This window comes from Drosophila santomea, chromosome 2L, assembly GCF_016746245.2.
Source record: "Drosophila santomea strain STO CAGO 1482 chromosome 2L, Prin_Dsan_1.1, whole genome shotgun sequence".
Lineage (NCBI taxonomy): Eukaryota > Metazoa > Arthropoda > Insecta > Diptera > Drosophilidae > Drosophila > Drosophila santomea.
The window spans coordinates 5,838,801-5,861,477 of record NC_053016.2 but is presented as its reverse complement, the minus strand read 5'-3'; the positions used below and the strand labels follow the sequence as shown (position 1 = coordinate 5,861,477).

General features: G+C 41.3%; 1 protein-coding gene across 1 annotated transcript in view; it reads right to left on the bottom strand.

Annotated features, from left to right (window-relative positions):
* Positions 1-16,749, bottom strand: part of LOC120456255 (putative mediator of RNA polymerase II transcription subunit 12) — a 60,164-nt gene extending 43,415 nt beyond the window's left edge. Inside the window, exon 1 of the mRNA XM_039642977.2 lies at positions 14,600-16,749. Coding sequence (XP_039498911.1) covers positions 14,600-15,802 — 1,203 coding nt within the window. The 5' untranslated portion in view covers positions 15,803-16,749. The remainder of the gene's footprint in view (positions 1-14,599) is intronic.
* Positions 16,750-22,677: the final 5,928 nt, after the last annotated feature.

The following is a 22,677-nucleotide window of genomic DNA, read 5'->3' as shown; positions in this document are numbered from 1 at the left end:
ACGCCCCCTTTTAAAACGCTTTTCGCACAAATCGGTGCCGTTGCACATACTTTTGAAGAGCGTGCCCTATGTTTTTCAGATATCCTGCCACGAAAACCGTGGCTGGATGAGATTGAAATGTAATCAAAAATGGCGAACTCTGCGAAATCCAAACAGCAAAGTGCGACCTGCGGGTTTTTCTTGTGCGCATTTCAATTTTTTTACAACTGCGTGCATCTGGTAAATTGGTCTGTGTGTTTTTGTGGCCCTCGGATAAACTGCATGTATAAATGCCGATAAGAGGGCAAGTACCTTAAGTTTCAGAATATTATAATGGCTCCTACAAAGCCAATTACCAAATCCTTTAAAAATAATTTGGAAAACGTGTATATGATTTCAACCAAAATAATTAATTGCCCAATATTTGCTAAACCATTGAGCTTATAAAGGGAATTCCTATTCCTAAGCTACTAACAATCGAAGATTAACAACAATCACAGGCAGCAACGCATGTAAAGGTTAATTTGGAGCACTCTTTGGGGATTTCCCCAGCAAATGGTTTTCGAAATTAATTAAGACAAACTGAATCAAGACACGAACCAGCATTTCCACGCGTGGAAATGCACGAACACACACTCGTCCTCGGGGTGGCTGGAAAATCCTCGTACCATTCTTTGGTACCGAAAGGCGAGCACAGCTGCATACTAATAAGCAGCTATGAGGACTATTGTGTGTGTGGGTGTGTGTACGGCTCCTAGCCCACCTGCTCCTCCTCCCTCCCCTTCTTCTTCGAGCCATCTGATGCTTTGGTCAGACACGTGCCACGCCTACAATTCGGGGCTGGGAAAAGCTGTCAAGCTGACGTCGGTACGAGCATTATGACGGTATTTACACATCAGCTCCGGCTGCCCCGGATGGTCAGCATTCGGGGATTAGATGGTCAGATGCTCCACCAAGGGCCACCAAGGGCCACCAAGGACCACCAAGGACCACCAAGGACCGAGCACTGTGAGCACGCACTCTAGGGACGCGGGAGTCCTGAGCTCATAAGCCGCAGCAAACGGCTTACGTTTCAGCATTCACGGCTAGAAATATTTGGCCAAGGATCATGTTTTTAAATCAGCCAACTAGAAGATAAATGCTCCCCACAATACCGAGTCATGTAGCTATTTCCTTGTTACTTCGGAAACTAAACAAATAAAGCACATAAATAGAAGCAATGACTAATCTGTGTCATAGTTTTATGATAAATGTTCTTCTAAAAGATTCTTCTTTTTGTTTTATCGAGAAATGTTTAGATGTCCCTATTTTGAGTAGGACTCACTCAACTGGTCGACTAAACATTCCTGTGCAAGCTTTAAAATGTTTGTGCCTGCTATGCAAATAAATCCAAGTCGTGGCTGAAAACTCAATTTCGGGCAGCTAGGGCAGCAGCTGCTGCTCGAATGTGGAACTGCAACCCCCCGCAGGAAAACACCACCCCCTCGCATTTTGGGGTATGTCAATCCCCCCCCCCCCAGCAAGCGGAGCATATGGCGACAAACAGCGGGCGCCGCTTTCTATTTGTTTGCAGAGAGAAGCGCACAGAATTAAACTGAATGGAACGGAACGGGGTGAAGCCCAGCGCCAAGGACAAAGGACGAAAAGGACGAGAAGCACGAAGGCTGCTCAGCATGCACTAGACCCATTTCGTGAATATATGGCAGTTCGCAATGGCAGTTGCGGCAGTGGAGGTGGCTGTTGGCAGTAGAAGTGGAGGCCAGCAGCACAAGAGCTGAATTGCACTTGGGCAAAAACAAAATCAGAGCCATGAAAATCGCATTTTGAAAAGCATACGAAAATGGGATTCCCTTGAAATGAATGGCATAGAATTTTTAGATCTATTAGAAGAAAATATAATATATTTATTCGAAGTTTCTTTGCAAACATCAATATTGTTGAGAAAAACCATTTAGAGACAATTTTAATATATGATATTTAAAATATTTGATATAAGTTTTGGTCCCTATACAACATTATTCATTAAATAAAATTTTTGTTAAACCAATATATATGTATATAGATAACAATAAAGTATCCCCTAAGAAACATCAAAACCAAAGTGGATGGACAGCAGTTCCAGCAGTTTAATCACTTCTCTAACTTGAACCGACTTCTCAAACTCAAACGAGCAAAAAACGCCACATGTATATGCTAGTTTCTTCAGTCCAGTTCCATCAGAACTCAATCCTCTTGATAAAGTCATCATACTCTCGTCCGACAAGGCCACAAAAAATAACGCACACGGCGTGAGGAAGCTGCGATTCTGAATTTCCAAGAGGTTGAGGGCGAAAATATCCCAAAAAAAAATTGGGCAAAACTGCCACCCCAAAAGTCTCACCCTGATGTTTTTGTTTTTTTGTTTTTTTTTTTTTGGGGCGAGAGGGTTTCTAGCGGAATATTTGCCTGAAATTCGTTTTTCTGCACTCTGCGCACGCTTTTCTGCATTGGGATAGGTCCAGAAAATCGGGAAAAAAGGATGGCAGTTCCGGGTTTTTAGTTGTTTGGCCGACTGCGCGCCCTAAATGGATTTAGCTTGTTCCGATCTCGAATTTCGACCGTGGTTTGTTTTATATCTGTTTTACTAGTATATCTGCGACGTTGCAAGTGGGAAATGTGCTCGTTTGCATGTGCCACATGTGTCCCGGAGCTGTGTGTGTGTGTGCATAAACTGCAATGGAAACGCTCGGCAAAACTGGCGTTAATTCGCAAATTCAATTGTCAAATCAATGGCGAATGGCAGTGGCAAATAAATTTAATTCTCTTAACGCCCCAGCTGGCAATAAAGAACTAAAGAACATCTGATGAATCAGAAGCACATAAAATACGACCTGTCACGTCCCATTACAATATATACGCTTATATTTGCATCAAGGTGTCGGGACGCAGACAGAACCAACGACGTGGCCCCGGCAGGTGGACACAAAGGTTTGTACAAAGGTGCACTGGAAAATAATATGTATTGTTTATAGAATTGATAAATTAAAAATTCACCAATTAACCGGAAACTAAAAATATCACTATAAAATTTTCTACAAAAGTGCACTTCGTTTAACGTTTATCATTGAATATAAATACACATTGTGAACTTCCCTTTTTTGTACAAATCTAAAACATTAGTTGACTGCACATTTTTGTTGAGTGTAAACGGACAGAAGGCGAGGAGCCGGAAAACCATACGGATATTTCTGGTCTGGTCAAATTTCTGGGCAGTCGCACAGTCGCATAGTGTTGGCAGCATTTGCGGTCACTTGATGGACAGTCTATGCACATTTGGTCTGCTTTTTGCCAACCGCCGCAAAAGTGCCCCAAATGAAGGATGGCAGGCGGCAGCAGAGGGTTAAGTGGGTGGGTGGTTGGTTGGTTGCAGATAGAGGCGAAAGTGGCCGCAAGTTCGTCAACATGGCTAAATATTTGCAGATATCCAAACGATGTCGCACGTCTGTTGATGTTGCTGCTGCTGCTGCAACTGCTGCTGTTGCTGCAACTGCTGCTGTGAATGTTGATTGTTGGTCAAGTGACCGAAAGCCAACAATTGGTCACGATCACTTTGCCTTTATTGTTTTCGTTACTGCTGCTCTGTCCTCCTGTTTTTATTGGTTTTTTCCGGGCGATGTCTCTCCTTTGTTTTCGCACTTGCGGCTGTTCGTGTCGCTGATTTGACGTGACTAATGGGTCGTTAGGCATATGTCCACTCAGCTGAAGGAGCAAACAGGTGCAGGGAGTTGGAGCGGGCTGGAGCGGGTGAAAAGTCATGCTCGAACGGAATTTTCCTCTTTTCCACTTCGTAACTAGTTACAAATTGCATAGCTCGCTTCACTGCCACACTAGCAACTGGCAAATGGCAATGGTGCAAGACGCAAGTTGATTACAATGCAAACCTTGAGGGCGGTCAAGGATGTAGGATACACAGAATCGAAACTTTGTTGTATACAAAGTAGATCCAGAAAGAGTTTAGGTAGAGTTCTATTATAAAGAGGGTTTCTAAAATATTTCGCTTTTATATTGTTGAAATAAATTTGATTGATAATAAATAAGTAACATTCAAACAAAACACAAAGGGTACGGATTCCCGAGTTTCAACCTGTAAAGGGTTCATAAATAACACTTTTTTGTTGAGTTGGAGAGGTACTTGAATTTTTCCAGCAAAAATATCTCATTTATATATTTTAGATGAAATACACATGATCCCCTTTAGACGCAGGTATTTATACTGGCCAATCTTAGCAGCGATCGGTTAATCCGAGATAATCTTTGGTTCACTTTAACTTACCATATCCACATTCAAATCACTAGACATTTCCAAAAATCAATCCCAAAAGTGTCACAGCCAGAACTCACCTGCAAGGAGATACGAAAAATGCGATAAGAATTAGTCAAATATTTTGCATAAATCGCAGTCAAACACTCGATGGCGGTGGGCTAACAATTCGCAACAACATTCCGATCGCGGGGACATAATCAACAGTCGTATCCATCACCATTAGCATCACCTTTGTCATTTCCATGCCCCGGCCGAGATTAGCTACGAAAATTTGGCATCTGTCGTTGGCTTTTCGTTATGGTTTTTTTTTTTGTTCTTTTATTTGCATATGACATCATCAAAGTGGCAACGGCAGCCAACGATTTGTGCAAAACAAACAAATGCGCCAGCGGAATGCAAAAGCCAACAAAAGCGAAGCCAGAGCGAAAATCTTGTAGCAGCCACCGCCTGTCAAATGATTTGCAACTTTGTGCAAATTCGTTTGCCAGTCGTAGCCCCATCGCCCCCCATTTCCCTCCCATTTTCCCCCGGCCTTCGGCAGTTATTAGTTGGCAACCGCCGCCTGTCTGCCAACCACGAACCAAACTCGAGCCACGTAGAGCTGAGATTTTAACTAGAAGATGCAGATGCAGATGCAGATGAAGGCGAAGTTGAAGTCGAAGTCGAAGACTACGCTCTTCTGACCAGACTAGAGACCACGGAGTGCGGACTGAAGACTCCAGACAGCCAGGCAGTTGCAACTGCCCCGCGGTGGACACGAAGGCCACGACCAGCAAGTAAAAGAGCCAAGAGGTACGCGGTACCATCCTAATACCCTGTCATGAAGAAAAAACTAGGAATCATAGGAAAAAGTATAGAAATGGAAAGAAAAAGATTGAAATTTAATTCCTATACAGCTTCAAAACCTAATTGTTATACTTATAGTTTATGAATTTTTATATTTTAAATAAAATGTAATAAAAATGCAAACTCATAGACCAAGTCGTAGGTGCTTCAGTTAGGGTGTATAAAAAAATGATTTTGATGACTACGAGATTTGTTTGCCATCGACTCTAGAATCCATTTACCCACCTCCCGCTGCCCAGCAAGCAATTCTGCTTGATTTGCTGGCGATTTGGACGTTGATGAAGTGATTAACCCAGCCAGCAAGCGTTTGGCTTTTCGATAGCGTTTAGCTTATGAGCTGACCTCGAGGGTCTTGGCGCAATGTTCCAGCTATTTGCGATGACCAATTTGCGGCTGATGAAGCGCTCCACGGTGAGCAGCAGGTGCAGAGCACCGCAGGTGAGATGCAAACTAAGGTAGCTATTGGATATGTAATAGGATGCAGTATGCAGTATGCAGTATGCAAATTGTGCGAATTCGCAAGAGCCAGGCGGGCAGATTTAATGACTGATGAAAGACCCTTGATTTATGGACAGCGGTTCTGGGAAGCAAACCTAATCACACTAAAGCTCATCCCACTGATTTCTTGATTTATATCTTTAAGCTTACTACTGCTCAGTAAGGAACATATTTGGGAAAAACTAGATTAACCAATTATATATGTTAATGTGCATTTAAATTATAAATCAAGCTGCAAGCTAATCATTTCATTTTCATATTTCAAAAGTATTTAAATGCTACGACCCAAACATTTTGACGCAATAATTATGAATCATTCATAGTGCCTTTTATCTTGCACAACGCAGATGTGATATGAAATGCGTTTAATTATTTTTAGTCCACCCATTAACCTTGACTTTGTTCCGTAGATTTGTCTTCTCCGCCAGCAATAAAAGTCTAGAAATTTGAAATGAAATCAAAGGCAATAAATTTAAGTTGTATTAGCTGGGGTGGCCCTTTTGAAAATACTCAAGTGTTCTGCTTTATGGTATTACAAATCTTCAAAGCCTCTTTGAGACTTCCAAAACAAATCGAAAAGGGGATTTGGTTTTATTGAAAAGCGAAAGTGTTAAAGTGTCTGTCTGTCTGTCTGTCGGTCCAAAAACAAACCCCACCCATGTGGAAAGCCAGTTATAAGCCCTGATACATAAAACACCTTCCGAGTGCGAAGTTAATGGTCGTGATGCTCGTTTTAAGACCTCACGAGTGCATTGTTCCCAATCGGAATCCAATAAAATTGAAATAAAATTGTGTAATAAAAGGAAATCGCTTATAAATGCCGAAAATGAAATATTGATGAAACGCACTGCAGCAATGAAGCACTGAAGCACTGTCCGCATGTCAAGCGCACAAACCGAGCGAACTGAAGAAACCGACACTGAACTTCGTTGCCTCTTTTCTCATGCATAATGCAGACGGAGTGCAACTGCAGACGTTGGAAATTTCTATCAATTCCACAAAAGAGAAAAAATGATAGAAATTAATCATATATGGGAGATATCAGAGGGGGTCTGCTACTGGGCTTTTCCATATGCCAATCGAAACAATTAGACAATTTATTGACGTCGGCCTGGCATTGGCATTCAATTTACCGTCTTCGATGTCTCTCAACAATTTCGAATGTCATAAATTGTGACGCGCCTGCAAAAGAGATTTAAGTGGTGTCAAACTCGCACAATGGGTTAATGTCCAGCCACAAAATGTGAAGAGCCAACGATCAATCGCATACCGAAATCGACCAGAAATTGAGTCATCACCAATGAACGCGGACATTAATTAAATGGCATTCAAATGCAGATTTTGGTCAACCTGCCAAATGGCAGAAAAGCAGTGACCGCCCATCATTAATATTATGCCGCATTATGAGTCATTCTGAGTGCAGCATGGGGTTCCATGCGGTCGTGGTCCAAAGTTATGCTTATTGATTTAGCTGTCAAAAAGTGCATGACAATTTTCGGTTTCGTTTTCCAAACTTTGCTTATTTTTTATGTGCCACTCGCTGGCGAACAGACAACTTTTGTAATGCCAAATGAGTTGAGAGCACAGTGGTATTGAATTCATTAAATAACATTGATGTGCAATTGACTGCATTAATTTATAGGCTTATAATAAACTTATTAATTTAACCATCAAATTAAAGGCACATATATTCATATACATTAGAAAAAGCAAGTAATAATGTATGAGTTTGCTCAACTCTTTAAGTTAGTTCATTCTGGCTCTTATCGCATTTCTAATAATACATTTGGGAGTAGGATTTATTTGCATTTATTATCGGAAGTATCTTTGTTATCTATATCCAGTCCCACTGTGCGGCACAAGAAAACTCTGTGACACTTGTCATTGACAAGCACACACACCTGGAGCTCATTTCGGGTGGGTGTGTTCTCGGTGGCCGGAGTTTTTCCCTTGGCCTGGCCCGTAATCGTGGCTCTTACAGTTTATACATGCGGGTAATGGGCTTGCAATTTTCAGCGACTTTCGGACACACATACCGATCGATCGCAGACACATAGTTACAGAGATACTAACGCACACACTCACACGGGTGGAAGGGTGCCCCTAGTGGCATGACTGACTCAAAAGATTTATGTTGCATTTTTAATGACCAGCTGGGCAATGCATCAACTTCCATTTATACTTCGAATGAAGACATTTTCCAGGCCACCTTTGACCTTTGCGGACTCGATTGGCGACTGTGTGTGTGCGTGGGAGAGATTACATCAAGCGGATGATACATTTACATCAGGCACAGGTGGACAATGCAGCACAGCAGGTGACAGCGCGAAGGTTCTGGAGCATCAAAACCCGAACTTTATTTCCCTTTTAGAGTGCCCTTTGATTTATTCGTGTGCGATTGATGAATCAGAAGGCACAACTCACGCCGTCACTCACATAAATAGGTTTCAGATACATTTTGGTCGCTCTAGCGCAGAAGTACAGTCAAGCTTCTTTAGAGCGAGCCTTCACGGGGTATCAAAATAACAAAAGGTATTTATATTCCTATGAAAAAATATGTTACTGTTTTTATGTATATTTTGGACAAAATTAGTGTAGTAATCTTAATACCTATCGAATCTTTAATATGTAACTAGTTTTGACAACTAGATTTCGTGTAGGTTGAAAATCATTTAATTGCTAATAAAATTTGCGAGATCTGTTTTCATGTTCATCAATAGAGGCTTCACCGTAGATGTACAAATAGACTACCTTTTTTGTTTAAGCGATTTTTCTGGGTCACATTTTTGTGTGTATTTTAGTTTTCCGTTCACAGTTCAATAGTTCAGTTTAGTTACAGTTTTTTATATACTTCTATGGGCTGTGAATAACAGGCGTGACCGTGACTGTGACTCTTTTCTTTTTTTCCAAAACGCGGCTTACACGACTTTCAATTTGTCTTTTGCGGCTTTTATTTATTTATTGTTTTTTTTTATTTTTTTTTGGTTAGAAAAGGGGAAACTGGCGGTTACGTGAAGGCGGAAATTGTAGGGCAAGCATTTCGCAATGGACTTGCAACAAACGCGTCAACAAAAATATTTTCGTTTTCTGGTCATGATTTATCGTCAACTCGACTCTTTGACAAGCGTGTTATTTTCAGCATTTTTTATTTTGTCACTTGCAAGTGTTGCGTGAAATAAAATCTAATTCTCCATTCGGGTGGGGTTTTTTGTAGCTATAATATTACCAGAATAACATGTCATGATTTAAAGGTGTTTCTGGTCATAAAGAATAACATTTTAATAAAAATGTGAATATAATATTTTGAGGTGACAAAAAACCGAAACATTAATCAACTAGAAATAAAGGGAGTGTCAGCAACAGGATAAATGAAATATAAAAATGTATTTGCCCAGATGTCCACATTTTATGTAAAGCCAAATAATTTAAAGTCAGATTTATGATGGTGAGGATGAATTATGGGGCACTGATTCAATTAAGCACATTAGCGTTAATTAGCTTAAATAATAAATCTATTTAAAATGACACTCATTGTATGGATATCCATTAAGGTATTTAAGGGTGATAATGAATTGAAATTGATTTTGTAAAATATTTAAAACCTAATTTATGTCAATTATAATTAAGGGCTAAAAATCTCTTTTTTATGTAATGGGAATAAACTATTTTCAAAACTGGATTTTGAAAAGCATTTCCTCTTTGATTACAGTCTGCTTAGTGTTGATATGTATAACAACTTCATTTCGTATTCCACATACTCAGGGAGTTCAACGAAATTCTCTCAATTTACCACTTCAATAAAGTCTATTTTTGACACTTCGATTTGGGTCAGACTTATAATGTTATATGGCAATTGCAGCTGGCACAACTGCATCCATATAAACACTGGCATTAACCATAAACTAAAAGTCCCAAGAACTGTCCACAATTCCTTGTCACGTAATAACGAATTTATGCCTTTTCTCGCCGCTTAAATCATGCCAAACGTGATCGCGGATCGTAATAGGGTTTTGGTTCTAACTGTAAACGCACCAAGCGAATCCATCCACCTTGACCCCAAAAACAAGCCATGGGTTAAGACGGCGGCCCAGCCTTGCATTTCAATGAACTACAATGAATTCTTCGTCGAGCTCATCATCGGATCGGAATCAATCACAAAGTCGGCATCTCATCACATATGTCTTCGGTTAGCAACTAAAAAGCCCACTGACACACAGAAAGAGAGGGGGCTATGCTGGGAGAAAGAGAGGGAACTAAAGAGCTAACAGAGGCAAACTGCGAATGCATTCAACAGATTCAAAGATACATATCGTTCTGCCACTGACAAAACGTTTTCTGTCAGCTTAACTAACAAACTGCTTTCGTCGCTCCCCAAATCGCCCTTCTCCCCCTTATCTGCATGAATGAATTTTTACAGATGCGGTGGGCATACTAGCAATCATGAAATATATCACAAATATTGATCATCATACAAGCATAAACATATTAAAAATCCATTTAATCCCACATCGTTCATGATATATATTTTATTTAATTTTTCTTATGTAAGTTAAAAGTTATGTATAGAATGCTTACTACATATGTACTTATATTATGTCGCATGTTGTAAGAGCATGATTTATAAAGTGACGAAGCCGCTCAAAGATTTCGCGGCATTCTAAGAATTTCCAGCGCAGCATGTGTGGCACAAGGGAAACATTTAAACCAGAATGAAAAAAAATGTATAAATGGGGCGAAGTGGAAAGGAAAAGCACAAGGCCCCTGCACATACATATGTAATCTTAACAGTCTAATAAAGTCATTGAAACTCCCAACTTCGCACAAGCCGCCCAGCAAAAAGACAACAGAACCATTGCCAATTAGTTGGGAGAATTTATATTGCTTTTTTCGGATGCCGCCGAGAGAGTGGGGAAATAATTTCCTGAAATTTATATTAGAAGCTGCTATAAATTATGGCGAAAGCAGAGCGAGCCAAGACCCTTGCCGGCTTAAAAGGCTGGCAAGAGCCACCAAAAATCCAGAAACACTAAGCAATCTGGAGACAATAAGCACAAGTTGTGCAATGGAAAATGTCCAAAGAAGTCGGCGGCGTACGAACGATACTTCAATGACCGAAAGAGGGGAGTGGAGGGGCAGGGCGGTCAAGTATTTTCTTTGTGAAAAACGAAGAATTCCCTCCAAATGATATACTCACAACTCCTCCAGTGAGAAAGCAACTAATGAATGCCCCTGGCATGAGGAAAAACAGCAGCAGCAAACGAAGCAGCAAAAGAAGGAAAAATATATGAAACATCAGAAAATGCGAGAGAGGTGGAAATAAATTGCACTGCCAATAACAGGTCAAAAAGAAAAATGTATAAAATGTGAGTGGAAATTAGCTGAAAAATGTCATCAGCAGCCAAAGCCAAAAGAAATAAATATAAAAAAGAATCAAGAAGTTTTTAATACATCTAAGAGAACGCAATTAGTATCGAAAAATAACCAATTGTTTTTGATTCTGCAGCTGAAAAACAGATTTTCACAAAAAAGCATTTGACAGCAAAGTCTGGCATTTCTGTCCAAACTTATGTTCTAACTGGCAAAAGCAAACGTTTTCTCCTTGGTAAGGAATTTACTGGCAACAAAAAGAGTTACGAGTTACGAATTTAAATTCGACTTCTCCCTTGTGAACAACTGCAATTCCAGATGGCAATGTAAATAAGGATTCCTTCGCCTAATGAGTATGAATATTTCTTGTATAATTTCAGCTTGTATCAATCAATTTGAGTTCAGTTGATATCAAGGTCTCTACATACACTGAGAGAACAAACCGTAGTGAGTTTAGCAACTACCTTGGTTGACTTCTCGTCGAACGCTCTGTCTCCATAATGGCTACCACTTTTATCGGCACCCGCTGCTTTCGAGCTTCAAGGTCGTTGCAACCGCAGCGACAACCTTCAGCCAAATCGGCGGGTGGCGTACACGGGCGATGGGGTTTCACTGTACGTGTGTGGTTTTAGATGGCTTCAGATGTCACTCCTTAACCGCTTCTGAGACGATTCCTCGCATAAAGGCCAAGCTCACTGAGGGTTCTTCTGCGAAATGCTAGGAGAAAGGACGGAAGCAACAGGAAGAAAAACAAGCCGGCAATATACTATTTAGGAAAGAACGCCCACGAAAGGCGGCTAAAAGGTTGCAAACAGAGAATGCTACAACAGCAGATGGAAAAGCTGGAAAAGTAGTGACAGCATTTGTGGCTCTGACAGCTTTTCGGAAAGTGGGTGGCAAAATGAAGGGCGGTACAAATGAGGGCTGTGCATTTGAGTTTGGCAAAAGTTTTGGGGCAAAAGCCACAAGGAAAAGAGCGAATGCAAAATCTGTCAAGGCCTCTGAAACCTATATTTTTTTTTTATTGCAACAACACTGAAAACCTTTCAGCAGCATTAAACAAAGGCCTAACAAAGGCATAAACAAAAGGCAAAATTAAATCTGTTTGGCACAAGCGCATTTGCAACAAACTGCAAACCAAAACTGAAACTGAATAACATTTTATTCTACTTTCATTTTGCATTCGCAACAACCAGCACTGCTTTAAAGATTACAAGGATTTCAGGTTTAAAAGAATTTTTTATTTTCATATATCAATATCATAAATGTTAAAATCCCCTGGACTAGTTGGAAATAAATCTGCTGGCAAACTAGAAAGTAAGCAATACATTTTAATATCGATTTTGCTTTCCTCAGAAACAAGTAGTGCAATTTATATAGCAATCATTTCCCTTTGTATTAACGTTAATTAACAATTATTCGAAATGCTATCATTGCAGCACTCATTAGCGAGCATCCAGACCGAAAATAAAAAGTATTTCGAATAAAATAAAAACACCCAAGGGCTGCCAATTAAGTGCGGGGGGTAAGTTGAGTAAATTGTAAATTGGATCGAGTCTGTGGCATGTTAGCACGGCAGGTGGACTCCGGGTTTACTGGGTGGCATGGCAGAAAGCTCCCATTTAACATGTCATGGGGCGAAAAAACATAAGTAGGAAGGAAGGAAGGATGCAGTGCATCCGGCGGGGGGCGGGGGGCGGTGGGCGGAATTGCCAAAGGTAAATGAAACACACAGCAGCCGCCATAGAGTTGCCGTCGTCATCCGCAGACATGTGTTAATTGTATTGTTCCAAAGAGAGCAGGAAAATTGGATGGGAAAAGCGGGGCGCTGGCGCCTTGTTATTTTGATGTGCCAACGCCAATTCACCTGTCGCCCCCTCCCCCTTCCCTCCTCTTGGCACCCCTCGAAAGGAAAACCTCCAACACTTGTGTTTTTTGTGTTGTTTTACACGCAGCTGCCCATTGTTGTTGCTCTTATTGCGTGCGTTGTTTTAGCCAAGTGTTTGTTTAGCTGTTAACAATATTTCGAGAGCATTTCGCATTTACATTTTGAGCAAATACTATTGTTACCGCAAGTTGCGCACTTAATTCATATTAAATTTTCAATTATGCTTTACATAAAATTTTATCCGCCGTGGATTAATTTCCAATGAGCTGGCCCATATTTAACATCTCATTCATTGTGAAAGATTTAAGAACATAAATTCAGACAGAAAATGATTTATGTTGCAGTCTTATTTATTGTTCTTTGAAAAATAAACATTTGCGCTTGAAATGATTTAGTACTCATATTAGTTTGTATTAAAATAAAACAAGTCATTTAATAGTTGTTGTTTTACGTAGACAAACCTAGGACTTGAATAAATTTGAGGACATCGATGCCCCTAAGGACCTTTGCGTGAATGCTCATCTCAATGAGCACTAAAATCAAATGACCTGCAGTAAAGTCAAATTGCTGGGCCAATAAAAATAAACAGGAAACACTAAAAACAAACTAAAGCACACGACTCCGTGTATTTTCATTTACCGAGCCAGATTGACGAACATTATTTGCTTTGGGGCTAATTTAATTGGTTCTTTTTCGAAGTTAATTACACCAAGTTGGCTGCGATGGACACCCAGTGACCTCTAGGTAGGAGGATCAAAGAGACCCATGAAAATGCAATTAGGGGGGGGGGCATACTAAAACGTAGAACCTCTGTCAACAATCAACTCAAAGCAAACATAATGGAATGGCAACCAAAAAGTGCAAATCAAATGCAACAAATTATTTGTTATTCCTGCTGCATTTTGTTGATTTTCCTTGCGTTCTGACTGGTTTCAATTAGCCAAGCCGCCATGGCGAATGGCGAGCGGTTAGCCAAAAAGTGCCGAATTGGCAAAAGGCAGCTGCTATCCATTTTCCTCCTACCTTCCACCAACCCTTCAGCACTCCTGCCCCACTCAACCTTTGCCGCATTGTGTAAACATTTGCCATGAGCACCAAAACACAAAGTAAAGCTACATGTCTGTTTTTGTTGTAAGCCAAAATGCAAACGGCATTAGCCATGGTCAGTGCGTTATGTCGAGGTGAGTAATGGCAGTGCACTGCGAGAATTTTCTGAGCACGAAATGAACTTCAGCTTCACAATGACCCACAATATATTCTCCTTTTAACAATTACGTTTGGAGTACATTTCAACACTGTCCGCTTGGTGTTTAGAACCCATCTTGGCGGTATAGATACCATTTTTTGTCTCAGTGCACTGATGTTCATTCTATTTGTTTGCTGACGGATTTTCGGCGTGACTAACCATCAGCATCAGCAATGAAAATCATACGTGAAACCGAAACCGAAACCGAAACCCCAATCATAGTCTGGCACCAGAAGACTGTTGGTCATTTGTGGCCACAATCTCTATCGCTGGCTGTTTATGAGCGGAATCTCTTATCAGGTGCTCTCCACAGCCCCACAGCCCCACAATCCCCCTCGTCGCCAATGCCACATAATGGAGCAATGTCAGAGCAGGAACAACAACAACAATGGCTAATGACATCATGAAATCGGCGGGATGCCGCAGACTTATCAGTGAATATTGAGAACAATGGGCGCAATGCCAGACTCACCTCATTCTCAATGTTCCTTATGAGTGGGGTATTCCGGCTCTTCTCGCGCATCGCCAGCAGTTCCTTCTGGTGTTTCTGCTGCCTGAGATGGTGTTCGTGCTCGATTTTGTTCCACTGCTCGTTGGAGAAGCCCTCCTCCTCCTCTGACTTGGAGTCCGAATCCGAATCCTCATTGGAGAAGTCCTCTACGCCAGCGCCATTCTTCAGATTCGCATCAATTAATTGCAGTTTTGGCCTTTCAGTGCGCATTTGAGTGGGCTTTACGGTTGTGGTAGTTGTGGTTGTTGTGCTCGTTGAAGTGCTGGTGATGTGTGGCTTCCTAACAGCCTCTTTTTCCCTATCATGTTTGAACAGCCAATCGAATATGTTGCGCTTGCCAGCGGACTTGTCGTGCGGATTGGCCACGCTGGGATATTTGTTGCCATTACGATTACCACTCGAAACTATATCCAGTTCGTCCGACTGGTCGTAGGCATTGTAATCGGGCTCTTTCAGATCGATGTGCGGCAACTTCTGGGTAAACAGCGAGTATCTGGGCATTTGTCGGGCCAGCTCCTCGTCAACGCCGTTCGAGGAGTCGGTGTCCTCATCATACTCATCGTAGTCATCCTCGTCGTCCTCATCGCTATCCTCATCGGAATCACTCGCGTCCACCTCCTGCCGCCAGTTGGGTCCTCTGGTGGATCGGGGCTCAGCCCAGGAGGGAAAGATGCCTTCCCGATCGAAATAGCGACTGTGATTGGAGATGAGGGCATGATGCATGGTTGTGGGTGCCTCGGTGGTCATTGTGTTCATCGCTGTGCCCGGTCCGATGGACAATCGGTGCTGCTGATGACGCAGCGAGGGAAACACGCGCTGCTCCCAGCTCACATGATGACGATTGTGGTGACGCAAGTGGTGCTGCTGCATGGGCAATTGTGGATCGAGGAGGGCCTTCTTCTCGAGATCCTCGATCGGCGGCTGGTGGTTCCCCTCCAGCTCGGCACGCAGATGCTGTTCGTGCCGCAAGTGGTGGTGGTGCTGCTGATGGGCCTCCAGTTGCTGCGCCTCCTGCAACTGCTGCAATCTCTGCTGCTGATGGCTACTCCGATGACCCGAAGTGGGAGCTACTGTGGTCATCACAGGTGCTCCCTTTAGATCTCCGCTGTTGGCCCAGGCGAGGGGCAGTAGTATCAGAATCAGCCAATGCATTTTGAAGATCATTGCGTTTCGCCGCGGGCAGTTTTTTATTATTGTTTTACGTTGGCCTTTTGCTGGAAGTGCTCTGCTCTTTGTTTTCGATACTTTTCGCACGCGTTTGTTGGCACTCGCCTTTGTCGCTTGTTTTGTTTAAAGCATTTCCTTTTGTCCGACAATCTGCAATTAATATTGCCGCTTTTTCTTTTGACACTTGTTAAAAGATGAAATAATTCGTTAATACCGGCTTTAAATTGAATATTAATTATTCAGAGATGGAATTATGTCGTTTATTTTTTGCAAATGGAACTTTAATTGTTCTCGCAGAAATGTTTCACTTGATGTTGATTTTTAAGTGGCATTAAAATATTACTTGCGTCTTTGTTTAATATGCCATTACATTTATAGCTTTATTTATTGTTGTTTGAGATTCCTTGAAACTTATATTTTTATTATTTTAATTTGTTGGGATTCTTTATGTTTTTGACGTCTATTTATAATTTGTTTTTTATTGTCGTATTCAATTTTGTTTCAACACATTAGCACTTGGTAACTTTTAGCACTTATCATTCATATTTTGATCTTTTTGGCAATTTGTTCACACACTCAATGAATAATGGTTATTAAATTCTTTGCCTTAACCAATTACCGCGGCCGTAAATCCGCCGCAGAATCGCGCGCGACTTTTGACGCGGTGCCAGGAGGCAAAAAAACGCACCCACCAATCCACTCACGCACATCCGAGTATATATCTCCGGATTATATATCTGTGTATCTGTATGTGCGAGATGCGTTAGCGCTTGTTTGTGCAATGATTTGTTTGTTTTGATTTCCTCGGCCAGATGGTGGAGTTCCATACGCATAGATGGAGATATGGCACTTCCGTTTGGCTCCGGTAAATGGTAGGTTCAGGTCGCGAGGCTCCACGGAGGGGCGGACAAATCCACTGTTCCCGACGTTCAGATAACGACTGACACACGGATTTCGTATGGATTTCTGTTGCGGCAGCGGCAGATGCGCATTGGCAACACATGTTGCAATCCACAAAAGAGCATCTAGTCGCAACATGAGGCCAGCAACATGAGGCCACAACGGAAAACTGAGAACTGAAAGCTACGACAAAATCTATTACCAATCCGGCTGATCAGCCTGGAAATTCGTTAGCCTAACCAGTTTGGGAAGCAGAATATAATTTCAGTTGGACATTGTGCATGTAGCATCATAAAATAAACTGTCAGCAATCTCCCACACAATCTGGAACTTCTGTAAATTGTGCACTTCTACAAAAAGGATACAGTAGGGATATCGAACACGAAGTTTCGTTTAGGTTATTTCAATCTTAAAAATGTTTATTACAATTTTTACTTACCTTTAAATTCAAATAGAAAGTATTGACTACATATTAACAAGTAATCGAATTTTATTGACCAACAGATTATGTACTATATTTTTTCCCTAGTGCAGCAATCATCTTCATCTGAAGCCTATCAGCAGTTTTGGCTGTACGCCCATGTCTGATGTCTGGTACTTTCGCTGAGTCGTCTGAGAACTTCTTCTGAAGTTGTTCAATTCTCAAGATTGCTGTGCGTTGGCTGCTGATTTTCGCTGCTCGTGTGGGCAGTTGCACAGACATTCATTACATAATAATAATAATGAGATGGATTTTTATTTCCACCTCCAGCACAGATCTTCTGTTTGTTTTACCGAACCACAGAATGTGTGATTTCCAAGAACTCTATACTTAAATATCCTTGAACGTCGGACAAGTCGCATTGAAGAACAAATTTTCCAACTAATTGCCATTAAACGAAATGTGTATAAAAAACGAAAAGGTTTCCACCCGTGAGTCACCGATTTTAGAACGAGTAAACTTCTTAGCATGATCATAAAAAAGTGGCCCGTCCTAAGACTGATCGATGATAAAAGACGCACGAAAAACGAAGGGTTGAAGGCCTGAAATGAAGACTTAAAGAACATTTTATTATTCTCTTAACCATATTTCCCTGCCGGAAAATTGATTTTCAACGCTGGGCGTGCAAATAGGATTTGTCAGGCGATCAATAAAAGATATGCGAGGTTCCTACTAAATCAAAGATGCTACGATAGCTGATTATAGCGAATTATCGTTGATAGATAGTCGCAGTGAATTAGTTCTTTAAGTTTTTTATACATACATAGATTTTCTCCCTTTGTCGATCTTTAAATACTTCCCCGCCCAAAAACATTTCCTTATGGCCTTTCTTGTTTGATTTTTCTAAGCTCCAAGGCAAACAAGTTTTGTTTTCTTTCGTTTGAAGATTGTAAAGATTGTTATATCATTGCTGGATGTGTGTGCATTGTGTTTGTTTTGGGGTGAGTTTCGGTAGGTGATAAGCTATAAAGCTATATGTGCGGTTTGCTCATAAAAGCCTATAGAGTGTGTTGAATCTTACGCTCAATTTGGTTACTTATGAGACCAGACAACGAGGCCAAGCGCATAAAAGTAGTTTGCGCAGTTAGACTGAAATCTAGTCTTATTATATTATAAATAATTTATTACATCGAATAAAACATTTGTTAATAGTTAGTAATTTGTATTACACATACACAATTATGCACAATATTATCAAATATATGAGGCACCACATATGCACCCACAAACCCTTCCGGGGTTAAGCTCCTAAGCCAAGTTGAGTCAACTAATTTGCAACATTCTCAACTTTTCAACAAGTTTTCAGCAACGACTCCCCGAAAAGCAAGTCCATGCAGCAGTAAGAGGCAATTTAATAATCATGAGGCAATTTACATTGCACTTCACTTCAGATCAGCGCGTCCCCAAATTTCGACCGTTTTCCAACCCCTTTCCCGCACCTAATGAAATCATTTCCAGTGCTCGATAGGGCGGCTAAGAATCATCAAGTCGCTAATTAGGTTGCCTAAAATGCTTCAGCGAACGCGACTCAAACTTTCTGGTATAACGAAAGCGGGTTAAGCCATTAAAAGCCTCTCTTATCTTTAACCCATGCGAAACTTGTCTATCCTCTGTTTCCGTGCTACGCGGTTAAATAAGAATTGGTTCTACAACATTTGTTTGATACCATTGAATTATAAATAGAAATAATTTGTAAAAATATATGAAATACTTTTTATAATGCAAACTAATAAATGCAAAAAACCGTGGCGTCAACTTCTTATCTGCACAGCTTTTTTGCACAGCTGAATTAGAAAAATGTAATCTCCTATCCGAAAAGGGAAAATTTCATTGCCCTCTGGGGCCAGACAGCAATTAGCATTTCCCGATCGACCTAATCAATCAGGCTGCGGCGGCGGAAAGGGGGCGGGATTGCAGGTTAAATGCCAATAAACTTTCAGGAAAAACAATAACAGAGCAAAAAACACACCAAAGTCAAGAGCGATAAGCAAAGTGAAGTGAAACAGGGGGAGGGGGAGGGAAAAAGTGGGTGGAGGTGAGTGGGTGTGGCAACTTTTGGCTCAAATTGTTTTGCTCGTTGTTGCTGTGATTGTAATGGGTGAATTTCCTTGGCTTAGCTGCTGGCCAATCTATAAGATACAGATACAGACCTGTGAGTCGGGCCAAGAAGCACAAGGAGTTATTTTCTTGGGGGCGTCGTGTTTTGGGGGCGTGTCTCCGACAATTTTCAAGTTGATATCTTCACCAAGTGGGCCAGTGTGTGCAGGAATCCGGCAAAGGAGAGAGTCTTGAACAAACAGACTAAGTAAGCGATTGCCAGGGGAATAAAATGGCCAAGAAACTAAAGGCAACTAAATTGAGGAAAAAAGCGGGATGGCAAAGGGGTTACAAAATACTTTGTGCTGCAGCTAACTAGGTAAACTAAAAAGGAATTTGTAAGTTAGATGGCCACTTCAATTTAATAGCATCAATTTGGCAGCAGCACTTTTTCAGGTGTGATGCGTTTTTGCACAGCAGTCCATGCTTAACAGCACACCAAATTAATATAATATCTAATATCTATCAGATATTTCTCCTTACATTTCGTATTATTTTGTATTATTTTTACTATGTATATCAGCCATTCCAAAATATGAGGAACACTCTCTGCAGTTAAACGCAACTTGAAGGAAAAGCCATTGTCTTGTTTTCCCTACCTTCCCTGCAGCCACTTGTAGTTGCCTATCAGTCTTCACCTGGCACACTTTGTAGCAATTTTTTATGACAAATATAACCCCAAAAGAATGCCAGAGCGCACAATGTTGCCCCAATCGCCCAACATCCACGCCCACGCCCCCCTTTGAGCCACCCACATGCGACAAGGAACTGAAATACATACATAGGTGCTTTGTATATATAACTATATGTGTGATATTCCTGCTAGAAGAGAGCCAAAGCCAGAGACAAATGCCTTTGCCATTGAAGACGAGTTGCCATCATCGGCGATGCTGGCTTGTCTCTTTTGCCTCGTTAAAATCTGTGAAAAAATATGTCTGGCTTTCCTGTATAACGGGCGATATCTGTAGGGTTACAATTTCCTTTCTTTTTTTTAGTGGTGCAATGCCTCTGGTTGTTGCTGTTGTTGGCTTGTTAACAACACGAGGAGACAGACACTTCCTTTGGCTTCCGCAGCTTCTTCTCAGGCACTGAGAACAAATCTTACTGAAATATACAGAGCTACTGAAAAGTATCTTTCGTGTTGCAAAGCACTTTTTCGTGCTAATATCTGGATTTTCTTGCGGCGTAAGTTTAACGCTTTTCCTTTGCCCCATTGTCTTGTCTCGTCCCCTTCTTACCGTGTTCTATGACCATTCTTTTTTTTCGCGTTACTTTCTGGGTTATAGGCCCCTTTTGTTTGCCCAGAAAAGAAGGCGCCGCTTTGTGTCGGCTAAAATGTTTTCCACTCTTTATCCCCCGACTTAAGCAGCGATGTTTAGGGCGAGTGGAGGCGGATGGCATAGACCATACAATATGCCACCATTGATGGTGATGATGGAGCAGTTGAATGGAGAGGGAGACGGAGATGAAGATGGAGCTGAGGAAGGTGACCCAAACTAAACGGAAGTGCTGCCCACCGAGGCAAACAGTTGTGAACTCCTTGGGCGGATCGAAAGAGGTGCAAATAACGGGCCTGGGAAACTTGGGGAAAATATCAACTATTATCAGTTTACTAGTCTACAAATAAATGGTTATAAACAAGTGCCAGTTTCACTCAAACGAAAACAAAGTACGAATTTAAGACATTAAGCTCAGGGTTCTTAAAAGACAACCGATAAATAACCATAAGGTATTGAAAGGACCTCTTCCGCAAACTTAATCTTAAATACCCATATGAACGAAATGATTTAATAAAGAAACCTATCGCTGACAAATTTTGCACAAGTCAGACTTTGTGAGCTTTTAAGCCGAAAACTTTGCGATGGCGGAAAATTGAGCCTTGAAATAAATGCTTAAGTCTTTCCACGGCAACTTTCGAGTTTGGACTTCGACACACTTGTTGCCACAGCAAAGTAGTCGGTGGTAGGTAAGATTTTGATGGGAGTTTTGTGAAGATTTTTAGAGAAGGCCTAGTCACGTTGGTGGCAACAAATAACCGCCAGCCATAAACAACCCAAAAAAGAACATAATAAAAACCGAAGAAATCGCTCAGATGGGCACACACACTCTAAAACCCCGAAGTCTGCCATCTTAAGGAATATTAAAACAGGGACGCAGAGCAAAGAGCTCCAAAGAGTCAGGATGTCTGGTGGGCTCAGCTGTGTGCCATAGCTCAAGGTCAAAACACACACGCCCGGTGGGTGGGGAAAAGGAAGTGAAAGGTTGAAGCCCAAATAAAAAAAATGGGAGGGATAACAGCAAGCCGGTTCAGCTTTTCGGAGCCTTTTCGCATGCTTGTGCATGCAAATAAATATACAATTTTTATGAATGAACACGTATGATGAAAAAACGACGGAGCCCATGGAAACAACACACTCGACCTGCAATGGGCATAATAAACAGAGGCAGCCAGTTGTTCGAAAATGTTGTTCTAGAACTGGAGAAGTAAATAAACATATGAGATGTGTATAGCAGAACATTTAAACAATGACTTGAGTTTTGCAATAAGTGGAATGTATTTTTTGTTAATTCTTAAATTATATATTTCATTTTTACCGCTCCAATTTTCTTAACAATGTTTCTTAAAGCATCGCCAAAGGCTTCCAAACAGTTTTTTGCAATCTCTCCTATAGGATTTCTTCCACAGTGCTGGGGATTTTCCGGTGGAGCAGGACTGCCGGAAAACCCACCACCCAGCCACCCTCTTGACCAACCAACTGCCAACTAGCTCCCTGGAGGCCACCTCAGTACTGACACGGTTTCGTTTAACCAGGCCAAAACAGAAAATCTGTTAAAGGTAGCAGCCAAAACCAAACGAAACGAAACGCAACGAAACCAAGCCGAAACTGAAACTGAAACCCAGCGAAACGAAAGCAGTGGAGTCGTTAAAAATAAAGGCGAAAGGGGTAAAAGGACTATTGCAAATACTTGTACATACAAGTTGGCGGGTTCCCTACGTGCTCGCGTTTCGCCAGTGAAATGTTTCTATTTTTATCACCATTAGGAGATGGAAACCATAACCCCGACCCCCGCCCCCAAACACCAGCACCGATTTCCCAGCTCGATCTTCGCCCCAACGCCCCGCCCCTTTCCAGCGCCCACCCCGCCCTTTGACTGCATTTGCATGTGAAACAAGCAGATAAATTCAGACATGCAAACGCCATAAATTTTTGCGAGGCGAGCAGAACAGGAGCAGTAACACTAAAACGCTAGAGTACTTAGAAAAAAGTTGAATACTGTACTTAAAATTTAAGGTAATTGTTAAAATTTATAGCTAAAAAAGGTGTATAAAAGTATTATTAAAAAGATCGCAAAGCAGAGTATAAACTACTTGAAACTACTCCGAGCCATCTTA